General features: G+C 34.3%; 1 protein-coding gene across 2 annotated transcripts in view; it reads right to left on the bottom strand.

Annotated features, from left to right (window-relative positions):
* Nucleotides 1-22,309, bottom strand: part of escl (embryonic ectoderm development protein escl) — a 159,077-nt gene that overhangs the window by 25,297 nt on the left and 111,471 nt on the right. For both annotated transcript variants that reach the window (XM_090379303.1, XM_090379304.1), the window contains one exon: nucleotides 10,460-10,612. In XM_090379303.1, the coding sequence (XP_090235429.1) occupies nucleotides 10,460-10,612 (153 nt within the window). The remainder of the gene's footprint in view (nucleotides 1-10,459; nucleotides 10,613-22,309) is intronic.

The following is a 22,309-nucleotide window of genomic DNA, read 5'->3' as shown; positions in this document are numbered from 1 at the left end:
AGTGTGGTCTCACAATTGCCTTATACAGTGGAATTATAAACTTCTAATATCTAAATCAATTATCTGATATATCACAGGGGAACCCCACAGGTTCTCCTTGCCACCTGTCAGTTGGTATTACAAGAAGTACTTCATGTCTACTTTTTTTCTCTTCCCACTCCCTTCACTATTTTCAATTCTACTCCTCTATATAAGTTATACCCCAAGAGCAAAACTTTGCATTTTGCAACAACTTTGCATTTTTGCAACAAAGGCCACAGTAGCCGAGTGGGCAGGAGCGGGAGTGCAGTAGCACACGCTCTTTGAGTAGACCGGGGTTCAAGTCTCTGACTGCTGAATACGGTCGATCTGCCAACCCGCACTGGACCAGCGTAGCAGATTATGGTCCATTTCCCTCAGCATGAATTGTTGAGGAGGCTTCCATCCTGCAGTGGGTTGATAATGGCTACACTTTACTTTTGCAACATTCAAACAAAATCTGTCAGTTAACCAACCATTGCTGAAGCCTGTCTTGAAGAACTTCCTTGTGCTGATCATTTAGCATCTTCCCAATCTTTATATATCATCTGCAAATTTTGACAGCACAGCCTGTATATCCCTTTGTCAATATCATTTAAGCAAATCAAAAACAGCAGTTCCAGCTCTAATCCCAGAGGGACCCACTTCTAACATCAGCGCATTCTGAATAGTAGCTATGCCTCCTGTCCTTCAGCCATTCTATACTCCATTTAAGAATATCACCTGTGAACCCAACATGTTAAAACTTAACTAATAAACTTGAGTGTGGACTAAATCAAATGCTTTGTTAAAATCCAAATGAGTTGTAATGTAAGCAGTATTACATTTCAGATACATTCGTTGATTTTTTCTTAAATTAACTTTTTGTAACTACTTATAACCTAGGTTCTTAATATATTAGTTATGTTTATTATTATTATCAAAATGCACCTCTTAACCATGCAGTTTATTAAAAAATAGTGAAGAAACTAAAATTACATAAATAAATCAAAATTTAATCTTTTAAATCCATTGGAAAAAAAAAAGAAAAATGCACCACTTTCCATGATTTGTCATATATAAGTAATAAAACCCTTTCTAATTTATACTGTTAAACATCCTGACATTGAACTTGACATGTTGTGAGCTGGTTCTACATATCATGTGGAGAAGAGTGTAGTTTTTATAAAAATTGAGACTAGTCCCAAAGATGCATCTTGAGTGTGTGAGTTGAAAATTTGATATGTTTAAATTGTCACAGGGTTTACATTAATTCTTGGAATTTGGAAAAACCATCCAATAGCTTTGGCTTCATATGTGAGTAATCTGTAACTTAACTTCAGCTTTATGAGGACTATTTCAGAATCGATTAAAGGAACATGGGAAGCTAATGAGTGTGCTGGCTGAGTTCAGTGTTTGAATAATTACAGTGGAATCTCACTAGTATGTTTATATTTGGCATATTTTCTCACATGGTACAATGATTTTTGGAAGTCCCAGTCCCATTAACTATATGTACAGAGATCCCATTTACCATGATTCCTACTTTGGATGCTTAAATTTCCCCCGGGTAAGGCCCATGAGTGAAGATTCTTAGAAGTAACACTAACAATAAGTGGAGATCCCTAGCAGTCTTGCCGACATCCGGAGGGTGTCGAGTGGCCAGCTATCGTTTACTAGGCAACTGCAGCATTACCAGCAATAAGACCGGTGTGCTAAGGTTTCCCTTTCAAATGAATGAACTAAAGGAACACCATGGCCTGCAATCTCAACTGTTTGCTCTGAGCTAGATATCAGAATCATTCCTTGTAATTCTGTTCGAGCTGTATCACATGTGTGGAGAAGAAGCAAGTAAGACAAATCACAAATGCTGAAAAACTGAAAATCACACAAGTAGACCATACTCCTCACACGAAACTTATGGATATTATGTGGATGCTGAACATCCAACCATCTATAATTGATAAGATAATATCCAAAATGGGAGAAAACTGAAACCACATACATATAAATTAACATGTGACACAGAAGCCTATGATCTGTAACCAAGTTACAAAGGAGGTTAGGCAGGCGAAGACAGATTACGAGAAATCTTTGGCAAAGGATGCAAAGAAAAACAGCAAAGAATTCTTTACTTATGTAAACTCTAGAAGGAAGAGGATGAATCAGATTCGTCCACTTGATATTGATGGTTCAACTGTTGATGATCCTGCTCAGGTAGCTAACAAACTAAATGAATATTTTGCATCAACATTCACACATGAGGAGTTATTCAGCGAAGGGAATGCCAGAGGTGTATTCAACTTTGGCAGTAAGCTAGATAATCTTGTAATAACTGAGAGTAAAGTGGAGGAGAAATTGTTGAAGATAAACACAAGAAAAGCACCTGGGGTGGATAGGATCTATCCAGTTATATTAAAGGAGGCAGCAAAGGAAGTAAGCAAACCCTTAGCCATAATTATGAGAGCTTCTTTGGACTCAGGGGAGGTACCCATAGACTGGAGATGTGTAAATGTGACCCCAATTCACAAAGAGGAACAAAGGCTGACACAAGTAATTATAGACCTGTGAGTTTAACTTCTGTTCCAGGAAAATTAATGGAGGCACTGGTTAAAGAAGCACTGCAGGATCATCTAGACAAGACTTCAGTTACAGCTCGGACACATGATGGTTTTGTTAAGGGAAAGTCTTGCCTGACCAATTTGATTGGATACTATGATGCAGTCACAAAAGAACTGGATGCAGGGAATAACTTTGATATTATATATTTGGATCTTAGAAAGGCTTTTGATACTGTTGCACAAATTGGAGCAGTGTGGCATTGGAGGCAAATTGCTGCTATGGATAAAGGGATGGTTGAGTGGGAGAAGACAGAGCGGTAATCAATGGACACTGCTCATCGTGGACTAATGTTATTAGTGGAGTCCCTCAGGGTTCAGTTTGGGTCCATTATTGTTTTCTGTATTTATAAATGATATTGATGATGGTATATCAAGCTTAATGTCCAAGTTTGCAGACAATACAAAGGTTGGCAGGGTTGTTAAGGACACTACTGACGCTATGCTGCTACAACAGGATCTGGAAAGGTTGAGCAGATGAGCTGAGAGGTGGCAAATTAAGTTTAACATTGACAAATGTAAAGTACTACATATGGGGAACAGCAACCCCAGAGAAATGTATCAACTCTGTGGTACTACACTGACAGTGGTAGAGAATGAAAAGGACCTGGGGGTAATTGTGCAGGCAGATATGAAGTTCTCTGAGCAGCGCAGACGGGCTGCAAGAGTAGCTCATAGTGTCTTGTCAATGATATATAGGAATTTTTCTAGCAGAGATAAGGAGGTGATTATTCCCTTGTATAAGGCAATGGTAGGTCAACCTTGAGTACTGTATACAGGTCCGGAGGCCTCATTTCAAGAAGGTTAGTTAGTTAGTTATTTTTGGTTTTTAGGAGCATTAGCAACTAAGGCCATATTGCTCCGGGATATGCGGTGGTCATTCTCTGACCTTTCCACATCCTCCGTATTTGGTGGTGACGGGCTCGAACCCCGGTCTAATCAAGAAGCATGTGCTATGCACTGCTGCTGGAACGGGTACAGAGAAGGGCAACAAGATAGTGAATGGAACAAAGGGTTGCTCTTACGAGGAAAGGATTAAGTTTTGCAAATTACAGTGTCTGGAGAGTAGGCACCGGCGAGGTGATCTGATAGAGGTGTATAAAGCCTTGAATGGTTTGAGCATGCTCAATGCCGATGGGATTCTTCCTCTTGCTCAGAATAATCACCTGAGAGGGCATAAATTCAGATTGAGGAAAGACAGATGTAGGATAGATGTGCGGAAATTTGCCTTTAGCCAGCGGGTAGTTGGTTGTTGGAACAGACTTCCATCCTTTGTTATGGAAGTTGATAGCCTAAATAAATTTAAAGCTCAGCTGGACAGGTATTTCGAACGAATGGAGGGGTGAAATGGAAGTTTTTTTTTTTGGCTGATGCTGCATAAGCTTGCTTTCTTGCATCATATGCCTCTACTAATGCTAATGGAGTAAGTGGCAAGAGAAAATATGTGCATAAAGAACAATATATGAAGCTTCAAGGAGTGTGCTGAAGTGATTCAAACAGGAGCATAACTGAACACACCAGTGGATAGAAGTGTAGTTCGGTCAAAGGCAGCCAATTCTGCCCAAAAGATAGCAATAGATGATTTTAAGGTATTGAATAGCTGGATAGAAGATTTTAGAAGAGACATGATCTTGTGTACTGTTGTATGCATGGTGGTGCTAGGAAACTCTTCCACCTGTTATCAGAGGCCACTTTTACAAAGCAGAAATTTATTTTTTGCCCTTTAAAATACAATATTACACAATCATTTCATGCAAAGATAAAATAGTACAGTACTTGTATCAAGTACTGTACTATTTTATTTTTAGGCAAAGAATTCTGCAAGACTGCCATTTGCCTTCAGTCAGCAGGTAATTGAATATTGGAACAGACTTCCATCTGCATTGCAGAAGTGGGTAGTTTCATTTGCCAATACTAATAATAATATCTGATGCTTATCATGGACTGGAAATAGCACTCATGATAACTCCTGAAGAAAACTGCTAACAAGTTATGGGAGAGAAAATCATTGTAAAGAAATCATAAAAGCAAGAGAGAGCACTGAAAGAAACCATTATGCAGGCAATGATTATATTAAGAATTATCCTATATACGCTATGCCAGACAGGTACAAGGTAGTACTGGAGTGGAATACTAATCTTTTATACAAGAACTACAAGTTTCTGTCACAACCGTACATCCACATGCATTATTATTCATCAATGTTAACTTGTAATATCATCAAGATGGAAAAGCATTCATTTGGCCAACAGTATTTCTGTGACCTTTTCTAAATAAATGTCTAAACAGATGGTTTAGAGAGATTTATTTAGAAAAAGGTTTCATAATTTCTTTTATTTAGAAAGTTTTGTTTCATAATTTCTGTTATCAATAAAATTCAATATTTAATGTTTTTTTTTTTTTTTAAATAAGTTTAGTTTTCCAATCACATTGCTTGTTTTTCAAAAAAAAAATTATGGTGATGTTAATTTATATGGCCACTTATGGTATATGCAAAATTCAAACTTCAGGTTAATTTTGAATTTTTAACCAAACATATTAACTTGGTTTTATTAATATCTGATGTTAACATAACCTATCCTTTTATGCTTGGACGTACAGCAGTTTTTTGTAGCTGACTGGTTATATAACCATCATTCTTTGTTATACATAACCATTCCTTCAACTATTCAGATACATTACTGAGACAGTATACGTACGTGATGGCATCATAAAGCCTAGCAGCTTGAAAGCAACTTGACATTTTGAATATGCATTCTAAAATCTTGGTACAATATTTAAGAAGCCAAAGTATTAGTTGTGGCAAAATATCTACTGTACTTTCTAGGCAGAAAAATTTGTCTGGACAGTACAGTAAAAATGATTTACTCTATCTTATCTTAATAAAGAATAATATAAATTTTTTTTTTTTTTTTTGCACTTCATGAGAGGAAATTCATGTACCCTCAAAAACAAGTATACAGTATGTGACTTACATGAAAGCAGTATGATATAACCAGAACCATATAAAGACTCTTAAGCATTGAGATTCAACAAGAAAATGCCCCATGCCCCCAATGAGGAACCCCAGTGATATTTATTTTACTGCTTGTGAGAGCTGGAGCAGCCTGGATGTGGATGTTTCCAGGCTACCATGTTAATATGGCTCTGGATATATCTTCTTATATTATTCTATATAATAATCTTCTTCGTATTATTCATATGTACAGACAAAAAAAGGTTTTTAATCAAATATACAAGGTACCATCCAAAAATTTCTGGACTCCTCTTGCTAGACATGTATATCTTTGTGAGCAGTTTGGGGCAAACCCTACTCATCTAGTTTCAGTTTTATTTCATATGGTTCCAAGTAAGATCAAGCTGACTACCCTTTCAGTTTTGTGTTTTACTAGGATGATGAATTTGAAAGAATACTTTTGTGATCTTCAAGGGCATATTCAGGATGATCTGACTTTCCTTTCAAAGGTCACTTGAGGAAATAAGTTATGGGTTTTGTACAGAAACAAACTAGCAGTAATCCTAGTGCAAAAGTCCATGCTTGATTCAGAAGATAAGTTCTTGCAAATATCACAAGCACATTGATTGTGTTTTCTGATACTGACAGGTGTGGTGCTCCATGAATTTATTCCATAAGGTCAAAATTTAAAGTCAAGAGGAAGGAGATATGATATTTGGGAGATATAACAAAAACTGAAGATACTGAAAAAAAGATAACAATACAGGAGGTGCAGAAATGCTTCCAGCAATGGCAGAATTACTGGACAAGTGGACAATTATCTTACAAGGGGAGTATATCAACAGAATGACATGAAATAGCCAGTAAGTAAAACCATTTATTATTATTATTAATTAAGAAACTTTTGGATAGCATCTTATATATATATATAAATATACAGGGTAATTCAGAACTAATCCTGCAAAACTTCAGTAGATCAATAATAAAGAAAAAAAAGTTCATGTGGACATGGATCCACATGAACTTTTAGATCTGAAATAACTTTGCTAAGTTAATGCTTTTTGTAATTTTTAGCACTTAAAATGTTTCATTTATTTTTTAAAATTTATTAATACAAAAAATTCACAAGTGCTTGAAATCTTTATTTGCCTGAAGAAATGAATCATCACGTAATAGAACTTTCATGGGAGTGGATGCCTTCTGTTCCTGTTCAGCTCAGACATTCATCATACATAACCATTCCTTCAACTAATGACACATTACTGAAACAGTGTATCCTGTTAGTGTATATGATGGTGGCATATAAATTCAACAATCCAACAACTTGTTTTGTAATACTGTGAACGAATCTGCGTGACCCCCCCCAAGTTTCCATAATATAAAACTAACGATTTCATTTGGGATAGAGTTAGCCAAGGAATAAATACCGCTTATTTTTAATAATTAATTTAAGTCTACATCAATTAAAACAATAACAGACCCTTACAACTTTATAAAATGAAATCATTTTGTTGGAAAAAAAAAAAAATAAATAAAATTTAAAACACAAAGCAAAATTTAAAAATTTTTAACCCCCCCCCCTCCCACAAGGGATCACAGCCCACATTTTGAGAACCACTGGGATTAACCTACTGACATGAAATTTGGTACAAGCACCCAGAATAAAACTACCAATAAATCCTAAAATTTTGAAAAGGATCAGAGCTGCTGTTTAAATTTATAGTAACGTTCCTCTAGGGCAGCAGTTCCCAACAGGTGGTTCGCAAAAGTGTTCGAGGGGATTCGCACTAAAAATTCTATAATGGCATCTGTTTAGATTTATTTACATAGATATATTATTTATTTACATAGGTAAATTAGAAAATATATACATAATAATAAACAATAAATTAAAATAAAATTAAATAAAAAGTAAAGAATTGCCAAAGAAAGAAACCATATCTCCCATAATTCCTTATAAGTTTACTATCTTACAGTATATCATGTTAAATAAATATGTTTTCCATGCTAAATTTTTTTTTGATTCTCAAGCACCATTGTTATGTACAGGCACTTTTTTTTTTTTTTTTTTATAGAATCTATAGTACTTAGTACCGTGCATGGGTTGAAGGTTGAAAAGTTGAAAGAAGATACTTGTTGACATTAGATGAACTTCTGTTGATTGTAATTTTCAAGAAATACATTAGAAGGAAGTTTGTTCCAGAAAAAACAGAAAGTGAATGAATAAATGAGGAAGAAGAAAAGTTGGTTCTGTGAGTTTGAACTTGGACAGTAAAAGGATGTTGGCTGGTTGTGGCACGTGTTTGGATTGCTTTGAAAGAGAGAACGGGAATTATAGAAGCCAATTCAGAAGAACAGTGCCCGTGGAAGCATCTGTACTAAAGGCATTCAGCAGAAACAGTACATCTATAAGACAGAGAGTGGAGAGACTCTGTTAAAGATGAGACTGTCTGCGCTGGTAGCACAGTGGTATCGTCACCGTCCTCCCCACACTGGGTGGTAAAGGCCCAGGTTCAAATCACGTTGATGACACAAGGAATTTTAATGGGCTTTTTTTTTACTCTGTGGCTGAGTTAGTTGGACTCAGGTGTAGATAGCAAGGTCCCCCCCCCCCAGAAATTTGGGTTTTTTCGTCCAGCAAAACAGGCAAATCTACCAGAGAACACACGCAATTTACAGACACAATAAATATATGGGTAGATGCAACCATAACATCATAAATTTTTTTTTTTTTTTGTTTTGTTAGAGATGAGACATTAATTAATCTAACTGCCCTCTTTTGAATGGAATCGAGAAGCCTGAGAGAGGTTTTGGGGGCACCGTCCCAGATGTGGGAACAATATTCCACGGTAGGCCAGATTTGCGATTTCTACAAAGTCAACAACAGTTTGGAAGAAAAGTAATGCCAAGAGAAAACCAAGTTTTTTAGATGCAGAGGAAGCAATATTTGTAATGTGCTTTATGCCAAGAGAGAGATTAGACGTCAGGGTAATCCCCAAGATCTTGCCTAGAAATCGGAGCGCCTCGAAGAAACATAGGAGTAGAAGAATTTTTTTTGGGAGATATAAGACAGGCTGAGTTTTAGAAGGATTGAAATTAAGTTATCTTTGCCCCACTACCATTACCTGGAGATCAGCATTTAAGGATTTGGCAGTGGATACTCAAGAAGTTGAAGCTGTTTGAGCAGGGCAAGGTTTCTCAAACTGGAAGGTGGAATGCAACATGCTATTATCAGCAAAACTATGGATAGGATTTCTGGTCAATGAAAGAAGGTCATTAATACACAAGAGGAAAAGAGTAGGAGAAAGAACTGAATCCTCGGGAACACCAGCATTAGTGGAGTAGTTAGAAGACAGAGCTGTCTACCATTAACGAGTGAGCAGTCAGAGGTAAAACTGCATACCCAATTACTAATAAAATAATAAGAGGAGTTTACCTTAATATAGTGCATAGAACACTTCCGTATGATACCCTCCAGAAATTAAAACGGAAAAAACGAAAACATCGACAACTTACCGGTACATTAGAGTAAAATATAAATAATTAAATAATCAATTTAACACAATTCAAATCAATTTTAAACAATTAAAAATCAAATTAACGCAATTAAAAGAATCTAACGAAAATATTCAAAACGATTTTCCTTCCTGAAGCTGACAACGCTTTTCGACCGTATGTAGTGATCACAGGAATGAAAGAACATATTTTAAAAATTTATGTGCTGATTCAACTTTTCCTTATCAAGTAATGCTTGAATATCCAAAAAAATATTTTCATTAATATATATAAGTTTCTGTAAGGGGATAAATAAAAGATATCAAATCAATATTGGATCTTAACCATTTCCCATGTAAACAGAAAATTTGGTACTAATCCAACTTTTCCTTCTCAAGCAATGTCTGAACATCAAATATGTACTTTCATTTATACATGGATGTTTCAAAAGTTTGTGCAGAAAAATTCTGGGACTTATTCTAAGGTCCAAAAAAAAAAAAAAAAATAAATAAATAAATAAAAAAAAGTTATCCGACAACTTTTCCTTATTGGGTTTTTTTTTTTTTTTTTTGTGTTGTTGAAGCATCGGCTTCTGTGGCCATAATGCACCTCCCAAAGTTTTTGCATTTTCTACTCTGATCCAAGCCCGAGGAAGGATTCGAACCCGCGACCTTTGGGTTGCCAGGCAGGCACTTTACCCACCCAGCTAGCTCGGTCAGCTCCTTATTGGGTAATACCTGAACATCCAAAAACATACTTCCATTTATATTTTCTCCCTCTTAATTTTTATTTAAATTTGGAGATTAGCTCAACAAACCTTTCTAAAAGGGCTAAATATAAAATTTCACAAAAATCCATTTGGTAGGAATAGAATTGTTATATGTGAAAAACGATGCGGCAAACACAGGAGGCATTTTAAGAATTTGTGAACATGCTTCAAAATCTAATGGATTTAGGCTAGCAGAGCAAAGATGCCACGTAACTTATTCCCCATGCTGGAGTAAATTAGCATCTACCTCAGCAGCAAAGTAAATATTAATTTAGTCCAGCACTTTATTTCTTTTCATAATACAGAAGTGCTCACTCTACTGATACCACTTTTCAATGATGCAACTGGTACGATACCTTCACTCTTGTTGGAAGGAAAGTATGTAATCAAAGAGCTCTGCATATGTGCCAGATGGTTGATCCTATGGTACTTGACAAACTAGAAAAAAAGATTAGCAATAGAAAATTTTGGATCCACATTTCTAAGAACTTTTTTTCTTTATTACTTGATTCCCCAACACACTTCCAAAGTTTGGCAGGAGAGTTCTGAATCATTCTGCATGTGAAAAACTTTAAACTTTAAAAATATTAATTTGAAAATATAAAAAAATTTTTTTTTTTTTACCTTTTGCAAAGAATCTAAAGAGAAACGCATAAACCAAATCTCACATTCTTTAAATTCAAACCTATGTAAAACCGTAACTGCTGTGTCAGTGTGCTTAACTTCTGTTTCTTCAAGTTGACCAGGCTTCCAACAGACAATACAGTTTTCACATGACTATAACCAAAATAAAAACACACACACAGACACAAAAAAAAAAAAAAAAAAAAAAAAACACTTTAAAATTTAACTTTAACTGATGATTCATTATATATTTTAATTAAAAACTGATTAAATTTGTTCTTAATTTTGTAATATATTTTTAATCTGTGAGGAACATTTGAAAAATTCTGAGACTGTACCTATTATTTGAATCAAAATTGTCCAAAGTATTAGGAAGTTTCCTTTTTGAAATAAGTGGATTTAAAGGGGTCATATTTCAATATTCTCTTCAGTGTAATGTCCTTGTCCTCCACATAATCACCAAAATTGTGTCCTCTTAATTCATCTTTTAGTGATGTATGTCTCTGATGGCTGTTAGTGCATTTTATCATGCATTCTGCAGTAGGAACCATAGCTTACTTAATATTTCTCACCTTTTTTCTGAATTAGAGGTATCTGGTGACTGTCAGTGTATCTTGTACCATAAGTACAAGATGTAGTCTAGTGTTATTCTGCAGAAAGAACCATGGCTTACTTAACACTTTTCACCATTTTTTTCTGAATTGCATCAGTCAAGTGATATTGTAGCACCTGCTAATAATTATAACCAATCTTGATATGGTTATGGGGCATTCAGTGTTGAAGAGTGTTATCTTTAGTGCCAGTCCATAACGACTGTTTGGCCTAAAATTCTGATGTTCTTCTTGCTATCATTAAAATTGCCCCAGCCCACAAAGCTTGCTAGATAAGCTCCACTAGATACTTTCCTAGCTACTTTTCCCTGACTTCATACAAAATTTAATCACTCATCTTTGCCCTAAAGTGTACAAAATATCATTCATACCTGCCATAGTGAAATGTACTTTACTTTCTATGCAAATACACATTTAAGTTTAATGCAAGTTTCTATGACAGGGGTAGCCAACCTTTTCCTGAAGCATATTACATTTGTTGGAAATGCACTGCATGCCACTTAGGAGTTCCAGAGTCTACTGGAATCAATACCTTCCCCCATACTGAAACACACCTAGTGCCACAAAATAATAGCATGTAATTTTTTATGTAGTTAACAAAAACTAACTACATAAAGTAAGTTTATTCTAAGCATTTGTAATAAAATAAAAAATAAAAACAATTTTACGTTTATAAAATAAATTTAATATAGGTTAATAAGTAAATGTTTAGTCCTTACAAAATCAATGATATGAGGGGCTCAGTAACATACCTACTTAACTCTGTTAAATTAATACTAAATGTAAATATGAACAACAGGTTCTCATCATGTCGAAACCTGGGTCATAATTTCTGCAAATAAAAGTGGAATTTAAAATGTATGCATTTAGCTTCATTTCTGATTTTTCAAATTGGATGTATTCATTTTTACATCAGGAAGTCTGCCACTAACAAGAACTGTGCATGCCACTTATGGCACACATGTTGTGAGCTGGCCACCCCTGCTCTATATACAGCAAACTCTTCAAAATTTGGCACTCTCGAGGATTGAGAGGTGCCAAATTTTAAAATTTTCAGCATTTGTCTGCACAAAATATAGATGTATACCTAGCGATTGAGCAGTTTTAGAGGAACCCATTTCAATAAATATTAAGCACTAACAACTGAACTTATTTACCTCTGCAAACATTTAAAATGATTATCTTGTCCTTTCATTTGTTTTTGTGGAAAATTTAAACTACAAGAATAATGCAGGATTAATTCTCACAGCAGAACAAACTTGCCTTTGTAATGAATTGCCCTGCAATTGCAATACTTTTTACAGATAGCTTTAGCTATATTACAACTTTGAAAACAAAATATCAGGGGAAACTCATTGCAAAGGCCAGGAATATGCAGTTTAAATCCTGCTGGCCTACAAAAACAGAATGTATTAATTTTTACATTTAAATTATTAAAATTTTGTCATGGTCCTGAATGTAATTCTATTTTGCTATGGTTTCTTAAAGACTAATGTGATCATTGATACAAATGCTGGATTTCTTTCTTAATATTTCTTATTTTTAAAATGTAGTTTTTTTTTTTGTAAATGTGCTGGATTTACAGAGTTTACTGTAAATCCTCAGAGTTGCCACCTTTTCAAAATCTCTAACCTAGTGATGACCAAGGGGTTGTGAAAGCAATCCTAAAAATTTTTTATGTAAAATAAACATTTTTATATTATTTTCTGACTAAAAAAAATTATTTGTGAAATGTTATTTATGAAAAAAGACTTTTGGGATAGCTATTTACTTGTATAGATTTTTAATTTCCAGTTTAGGTTCTTATCAATACCACTGTTTAAAACATTCTTCATGCAAAATAAATAAATAGCCAATTACAGTGTGTGCATAGAAATAAACACCCCCACTTTATGATTGGTTCACTGTACAATGGACTCTCCATAATAAAATACCATTCACCATATGATACGTAGTAAGTGCTGGTCATTGTGATCTCGTTTGCAAATTGAATTTTAATTCTATTAAACGGCAATTCTAATAAGCAAAAACAGGAGGAATATTATCCATAGGCTATAAAAGTAAAGATAAAGTGCAAATATACACTTTATTACCTTACGAATTTACAAAATTAAATGATATGTGAAAATCGGAAGAATATTTTCCACATAAATTTGCACTTACATACATAGCTTAATTAATATTACTGTGATATGTACATACTAACTAATTGATATTTCTGTTCACCAACATTTTTTTTTTGGGTTGTAAAATTTAAAACAGTAAAAAAGATAAGTAATCAATAACAAAGAACACAGGAGTAACAAGTTTACGAAGCTTAACAATTAGGAATAAAGAGAAGATTCTGAAAATTTATTTATGATTTTTATATGATTGAAGATTTCATGGAAAGGGAAACACATTTCACCATTACATAAAAACCCACAGAATTCCAGCTATTGGTATTATCGCAAGTGCAATAAGATCAAGTTTACTACCTGTTTATAATAGATTGCACTAACAGAAAAGTCCAGTCAACTGGAAACTTCAATTGTTTTTATTGTTCTATGGTTGTTACGTCCAAAAATGTGCTTTAGAAAAATATCACAAAGATGTTCAAAATTGATTCTTATAACCAAACATATGATAATGATGAAAGTGTAATGCATTTTAATGATTTGAATTGGTTTTTTGAAATTTGATTCTATAAAGCAGCTGATTCTATTAACAGGTTAACTGGCACCTACTTATTTTACTTTACAATTGTCTCTGATCCGTAATTATCAATTATCATTTTAAACAACAGTTTGGGAGGAGGGGAAATACGTAAAAATGTGGCACCATCAGCATTTTTTAATCTTTTTTCTTTTTAAATTTGTATCATGTTTTAATATTTATTCCAGTGTATAAGACACACCACAATTTTATGGTGACTTTTTTTCATATAAAAGGTGAGTGATATACACTGGAAAATATGGTATTCAGTATTCTATATAAAACTAATACAATTCCATTATAAAAATCACCTTTTAAAGAGAGAGAGAGAGAGAGAGAGAGAGAGAGAGAGAAACAGCTTAGTTATATAGTGAAAATTCCAACATCCAAGGTCTTGGAACGAATTACCAAAAAACAATGTGTTATTGGGTTCATATTATATTTTCACGATATGATGGTGTCTCTGGAATGGATTAATATCATAAAGTGGGGTCCACTGTAATCTAACCTGAAGAACATCATTGCCAAAAATATTTTCAATTACTCGCCTGATTTAGTTAAATTTATTTCAGATTTTTATATGCCTACTTAATGTGTTTTTAAAATTAATATACAGGTGACCCCTGCTTAACGCTGATAATTTGTTCCAAAAAATGAGCGCTAAGTGAATCCGTGCTAAGCGAGTGCTGCCATAGGATATTTCTTAATCAATAATAAACGGTAGTGAAAAGATGCACAAATGTCGGTCAAAATATTTAACATTCAAATATTTGTACATAAAATATTCTGCATTACATACATATATAATTATGTGGTAACTACTTACGTATCAAAATTAAACTTAAAATTCCAATTAAAATCATGAATTTAATCATGAAAAATGTGTCGATTATGGGTTGTAGTTTTGCCCTCTTCCTGGTAAACTAAAAGGGGTTTTAATTTTAAATCCCCCGCAGCGTTACCATCCAACAATAAAGTCAACCGATCCTTCACCACTTTGAAACCTGGCATGTTATTTCCTTCTTTCAATATGAAACTTTTTTTATGCATTCGTTTCCAAAAAAGTCCTACTTCATCTATGTTAAAAACTTGTTGAGAAGTATAACACATAATACCCCTCATCAATAATTTTAATTATAATTTTTGTCAATCAATAATTTTTGTGAAAGTTTCAGCTCCTTGATCTGCACTTGCGGCTCCTCCCTGGATTTTAAATACTGTTTTAAATTACTTTTTTAAATGGTTACTTACTAGTTTTAAATGGCTCCACATTTCTTTTTTTTTTTTTTAGGTGAGTTTTCTTCAGCTCATCGCGCTCTCTCTCTCTCTCTTTTTTTATAATATTTAACTTAACTGAATTCTGCACTGGATATTATCTTCAATAAAATTAGTCTCTCCATTTCAATCCTAATAGCCAGCCCAGCCCTAGTTGCTTGCAGTGGAACAGCTGTCTTTCCCACTGCTAAAATTAATTCTTTATTTTTTATAATTGTTCTTAACAGTTTTTCATTCATTCTTCGTTCTTTCTCATTTTCATTCTTATCCACCATTATTTTAACTCTTTGAAAATGTAACTGCATTGGTTGCATTAATTATGATACAATGTTTGAGTAAACTGTCCGTTACACACGATGTCTAACACTGTAAAGAGTGATGACTAGACTTTGGATAAATGCATATTACAAGCAATATACTTGATCATTTTTTAAAATGTTGATCTCGGAACTACGTAACAAGTCACTGTACTACAATTAAATTAGCTTTCAAGAAAATTTCTTGTGGGAAACGTTTTAATGCTGTTTTGCTATTCATTTTCAAGCTATCAACTCCATCAAATGAAACGATTTCGTTAAATATGCCAAAAATGCAATCTATAAAAGAGCGTTATAGTCAGATACAGGTTATAATATAAGAACAGCATTATAGTGAATCAGCGTAAAGCGAACCGCGTTATAACGAGGGCCTGTTGTATATATAATAATTCTACAACTGCCATATTTTTGTTAAAATAGAGACACACTTGTATAAAATTATTATAGGTTAATCTTGTAACCTTGCTTATTTGAAATATAGCTTACAGTGGGGAAAGCTCCCAGTCCTTGATTTAAAACATTATGGCATATAACACAAGCATTTAATAACTTTAGAAGTTATATACATTCTAAAAGACATATAACAGCAAATGATAATACCAAATTTGCCTCAAAATGGAATTGAAATTTTATTTTTCCCTCTACCATTGTATGATCTGGAGAAATTAGGACAATACCAAGAGCCTGAAAATGGCATTTTATTTTTAGGCCCAGACTCCAATTCAAATCCAGAGAGGTGGCAACTCTAATACTACCTTACAACTTCCACATGATATGCATGTGATCCCAATGAAGCCTCTTGCAATATACTACAGCATGGGCAGTCTCAGAAACTTTTCAAACATTTCTCATAAAAAATATTTGCCACCCTCCCCCCCCTCATTTTCATCATAGGCACCACAATTAAAAATATAAACCTAGAAGTTATACTGCAGAAATTTTACCTAATACAAAACTTCGAAATTTTATAATATGATGAGTCATCTTTTTAAAGAATAGTTCCAGAACATTCATTTATTTTATAATTTCCCGATAAAAAAAAAAAAAACAAATTACACCAGTAAAAGTTTCTACTTTAGGAAACAAACTTTTACAGTTTCACATAATTTTCTTCTTCTCAGAAAAGTGCAAGAGGATTAAGATATGTGTAAAACAGGCTAAAGACAATCTTGTAAATTAAGTATCATAAAGGTATAAAAATGTTTTTACATTTATTTAAAAAATCTCAAACAGTAGGAATATACATAATTAAAGTAAAGAAAATGATATAGGAGAAGTAAAAACCATAAGCAGAAAAAAACAAAGTAATTAAAATTGATATGGGTGAGGATAAAATAGAAAAGAACAATGTTTTATAGGTATCAAGCAAATATTCAAGGTGCTGTAGAATGAAAAAGACAAAGGGATAATTGTATAGCCAAATATGAAGTTAGAGCAGTACAGACAAGATAAATGTAAATGATATACAGGAATTTTGCCAATGATGACAAGGAAGTATTATCCCATTGTATAAGGCAATGGTTACGCTGCATCTTGAGTATTGCATAGAGGCTGGAAGCCTCATTTTAAGAGGGATCTGGATCTGTTGGAATGAGTGCAGCTTTGTCAGGGACACACAAAAGGGCACTCTTACCAAGAAACACTGAAGTGTTTCTTGATAAGAGTACGCTTTTACACATTTTCAGATGCTGCAAACTGCAGCATCTGGAAACTAAGCACCTGCAAGAAGATCTGATCAAAGTGTTTAAGGTTTTAAATGGACTGAGTGATGCTGAAGGCATCTTTACTCTTTCTTGGATGGCACATACACATACGGGGACAAAAAAATAAAATTGATAAAGGATATTTGTGGGACAGATGTGCAAAAATTTGCTTTCAGCCAGAGAATAATTCATTGTTGCATCATTTGAACAAATTTAAGGAACGATTAAATAAACTATGAAATTTCATATAGACTATCTCTATTATCAAGGTAGAAAAGATCATGGAAAATATCAAATATGCACAGGCAGAATATGTAGTTGAAATTAGACTAGAAATGCTGAAATCTAAAGGGGAGGGGGGGGATTGTGTCAGGTTGGTTACATCACATTATCCATTGGTCATTTTTCCAAAGGACAAATACCAGAATATTAGACCAAGCCATTAACTGTACCAACATATAAAAAGGAAAATAAAAAAAACTGAATGTTGAAATTACAGAGGAATTTCACTCTTTAAGTAAAATGTATGCAATTTACTCAGAGAAGAGAATTTGAAGTACTGCTGAATGTAATGTTAGTTGTTGTTATTTTGTTTTTAGGAGCATTAGCAACTAAGGCCATATTGCTCCGGGGGTATGCGGTGTTCATTCCCTGACCTTTCCGCATCCTCCGTATTTGGTGGTCACGGGCTTGAACTCCAGTCTAATCAAGACACGTGTGCTACGCACTGCTGCTCCTGCCCACCTGGCTACGGAGGTGCCGAATGTAATATTAGGGAAAAAAAAAAATAAATAAGTTTTAGGCTAAGCAACAGATGCCAGAATCACAGAATAGTCGTGAGAACATATGAACTTGTATTTGGATTTGCTGATCTTCAAAAGAACACATTATGAAGAACCAAGAAATCTACTTTTCCCAATTTCATAAGAATATGACATCAAAGATAATATTTTAAGGGGAATTAAAAGTTTGTATAAAATCGGCAAATCTGCAGTGAGGACTAAAGAAGGGCTGCACCTTATTGCTATCTTTTTATAATTTTCAATGACCATAAAATAAAAGAATGCAAGTTACTAACAAAAGTTTGGTGTAGGAAATTCACATAAAAATTGGATCATTACTATTTGCAAATGACACTGTGCTGTTAAACAGCAGCCTGCAAACTCTTCAAGAATCTGAATAAAATAGAAAGAGGTTGTAGAGAATTTAGCATGAAACTATGCTAAATTCTCATACAAAAATGAAAAATTAGGAAAGTTGGAAGGGATAGTGAAAATTTCAATGGTAGACTAAATAACCAAAAATTGGAACAAGTTAGTAATGTTATGTAGATAGGAGCAGTCTTTAATGAAGACAAGATCAGACAAGGAAATGAATAATAGAGCAGGAAATGGAAGCCAGATAAACAAGTTCATTTGGAGAAAAAGAGAAATCAGCTATTAATAACGTTGAATATGTTTATAACATTAAGCCTGTTTTAATTCATGGAGCTGAGAAGCAGTAAAGGAATTGATCAAAAATTTGAATCTTCAGAAATTAGGATTTATTTTAAGAAAAATAAATGCAACAGATGGGCATAATGGCAACCCATATTATGAGGGTGAACTAAAAAGTAATGCCTCTATATTAGGGTTGCCAACTATTTCAGAGATAATTCCAGGACAGGTGTCCATGAGCGGGTACTATTATCTGGGATGGGGGTTCAATTCTGGGTCTCCACCAATCCTGAGATACATATCCATCACGCCATTTCCCTCTAGAGAGAACTGACCTACATACCTTTCTATCCTAGATTGAGATACATTAAATTATATGCAAAATAAAGTTTATACAGTAATGCTTTATTGTTAAAACATTTGACAATTACAGAATATATTTACTTGTATTATAGAAATCCTTTAAAATATGTAGAAGTACCAAAGATATCAGCATTTCTTCCAATAATATATTTTTTCACTCTTTGCTGCTTTCACCAGTTACTCCCCATTGAGTCCATATTAAAAAAAAATTTGTAAAATCGACACAAGATTCAGTTATATTCAACCTGACTTGCAACCAAGTTGACAGCCATTCTGTTCTAGTCTTGCTCCACACTATTCAAAGGACTAAAAACTCTTTATAGATAGGCATTGTTTGCTAGAATAGACATTACGAAAGAAACAAATTTCTCTATTATTACTATTATTATTATTATTATTTTGGTTTTTTAGGAGCATTAGCAACTAAGGCCATATTGCTCCGGGCATATGCATATGTGGTGGTCATTCCCTGACCTTTCCGCATCCTCCGTATTTGGTGGTCACGGGCTCGAACCCCAGTTTAATCAAGAAGTGTGTGCTACGCACTGCTGTTCCTGCCCACCTGGCTACGGAGGTGCCAAATTTCTCTAGCTCAAACGAAGTCCAGTTCTTTCTGAAATACTCAACCATATTTTATCATTGGTTTGCTTTTTGTTTGATGTAGGGAACCACAATCGAAGCTGGGAAAATATTCATCATATAATGCATCAACAACAATTCCAATTCGTAATAGTTCCTGAATATGGTATAACTGCTCCCATGTCATGCCCAATTCTTTATTTTACTTTAAAGACAAACATTTTACTTTTTTGAAAATACTATCTTCACTATAATTATAGTTTTCTTTCAAGTATGTTATGCATCTTGTAAGAAAACAATTGACTTCAAATATGAATTTGTCCCTCTCTTCATCAGGCAATTTCTTTATAATGGATCACATGTTACTGCCAAATAACTGATCTACCATGATGATATAAAGTTGCTCATCTTAATCCCACCATTTGCAAACCCAGAGGCAATTGCATCTTCATTCACAAAGAATTTGACTTCTCTTTAAACTTGTTCGCAGATTTTTGGGTTAAACCCTTCAGAATCTGCAATAATGATTTATTCATTGAAACAGCAACCAACAGTAATTCAACCATCAGTTTGTGGCAGTCTCATTCCAGTGGATACCAGCCATAAGGACCTCGGTGTCAATTTCGATCTCAAGCCGAGATTTGAGGCACACACAGAATACCTCTGGAAGCGATTTATCACCTTACACTGGAAAGTGAAGCCCACTATTAGATATCTTCAAACCACTCTTTATCCCGGTATTTCGTATATGCTGCTGAAATTTGGGCATCTGATTCGGCCTCACCTAAAAAATGGTGTTCACATGTGAATACTGGACCCTGAAATGGGCCACAAATAAACATCGCTGACTTCCTCAATTGAGAACCACTGACATGGCTGAGCAGCTAAATGTACCCAGGCTCCCAAGGTTAATTGACATCAGGCATTTAATGACTATGGTAAAAATGTTCATAAGAATGATAAATGCTCCAAACATCTGGGATTTCTGTCAGTGGGGCAACCCTCCATCAACCTTGAGGTCTGACCCCACACTAATCCTCAAATACGACCATCTGAAACTTTGTAATCATTTCTTATCTGCTCAGGCACTGCTCCGTCTTGGAATTAACTTGCAGAAAATGGCTACCATTTACAAATACCGTTGCATTCTTCTAGAGTGGATTGCATCTGTTCAACTGGAATAAATTCTTCCAAATCTTGTTGCTTAAACTGTGCCAGATTACTAAACAGTGACACCAGCCATTCACCTCTCCAATCCCTACCATGCTGTGTTTTTGAGCAGCAAGAGCAATTCATGGTTTGATTTTGATTCAACTTCCCCGCCATTGATTTTAATTGTTCTTGATTTGTGCTATGATGTTCATTTATTTTTTCCTACTTATTATAATTTCATTTTTATATGCTTTTAATTTTTGTGTAACTTGTAATTTCCTATGTAACTTTTCCATTTCCAAATTTTAATCACATGTATCATTTTTTGCTTTAATGTAAAACTGGACATGTCGCCGTGATGAATATTATTGTTCTTAGTACTTGTACCATACTTAGCAGCACTAAAAAAATTTAATTAATTATTTTTTAATTTAATTATTTTTTAACTGATTCAATAGGTCTCACATAATGTCAACATCTACAGATAAGCATAAATCACTCTCCAATGCAAGAACAGCATTATCAAACAAAGGTAGGACACTGTGCCAAATGGTTTCAGAACAATTACCTTTTCCTTTAGATCTGAAGTAAGCTTTCAGAGCTGGCCAGTTATGTGCAACATGCTCAACAGCTGGAAGAAGAGACAGCCACCTTGTTGACAAATGATGCAATATATCTTTATGCTCAATGTTGACAAGCTCACAAAAGAGTTTTAGTTGATCCATTCATTTTGGAGATGAACCACACTCACGAAATACTCTGAGGACAAGACGCTCAATATTGTAAGTTAGGGAGTTGTTGGCTACTTAAGACAAAATATTAACAATGTGGCATTTACAGTTTGCTTTAACCGCATGCTTCACTTCTTTCTGCAGGGAAAATCCATTACTCTCAACAATTTTTTTGATGCAATCAAAAATATCAAGTGATCTTTCATTAGGATCTTCATAAAAATCTAATATCTTCAAGCATATGCTATTTTCTATACTAAAGTACTGGACATGGATAAATTTTTATATTCTGCATATTAGAGGCATCAGAGGACAGAAAAATAGTCAGACTCCTTCATACCCATCTACACTGTGTTGATGAGCAAATGGACCTAGAACATTTAGTGTGACAATCGCAGCTTTATTACTGTCTTTGAAAATCATATGGATGAGCTTAGAATGACAGTCAAAACTATTGTAGCTCAAACAGTGCTTTATGTTATGAAATACTGATAGGAGCTTTGCTTTTGTTACCTTACTCTCTTCAAGAATTTTCTTTATTTTTTTTTTTTTTACAAAAAAGATTAATTGATTGAGTTGACTTACAGATCGACTCCGATGGATGGCCAAACAGCATTTGCATTATATTAATGAAGTAACGACCACCAGAAGATATATAAAAAGCACGATATACTCTCCGATTCTATATGCTGCAGAAGTATGGACATCTGCCGCCCCTAGCACAATTCGACCACTCTTTTATACTGAGTTTTGGCTCTTAAAATGGGTCATAAACAAACAAACTTCCTCCACAGTTAAGGACAACTGAAATGGCCAGTTTGATAAAAATTCACAGGCTTCCCACCACGCTGATTAGGGTGAAATGCCTTACCACAACTGTAAAAATGATCACTGGAAAGATCTCGGCACCATCATTCTGGGACCTGTGCTCTTGGAGAGTCCCTCAGCCTTCCCTCAGAGCGACTCCAACTCTATGCCCACATCTCAGC

The sequence above is a fragment of the Mastigoproctus giganteus genome, chromosome 8 (assembly GCF_048544385.1).
Source record: "Mastigoproctus giganteus isolate SK-2022 chromosome 8, ASM4854438v1, whole genome shotgun sequence".
NCBI classification, from domain to species: domain Eukaryota; kingdom Metazoa; phylum Arthropoda; class Arachnida; order Uropygi; family Thelyphonidae; genus Mastigoproctus; species Mastigoproctus giganteus.
This window is presented reverse-complemented; position numbering and strand designations above follow the sequence as displayed.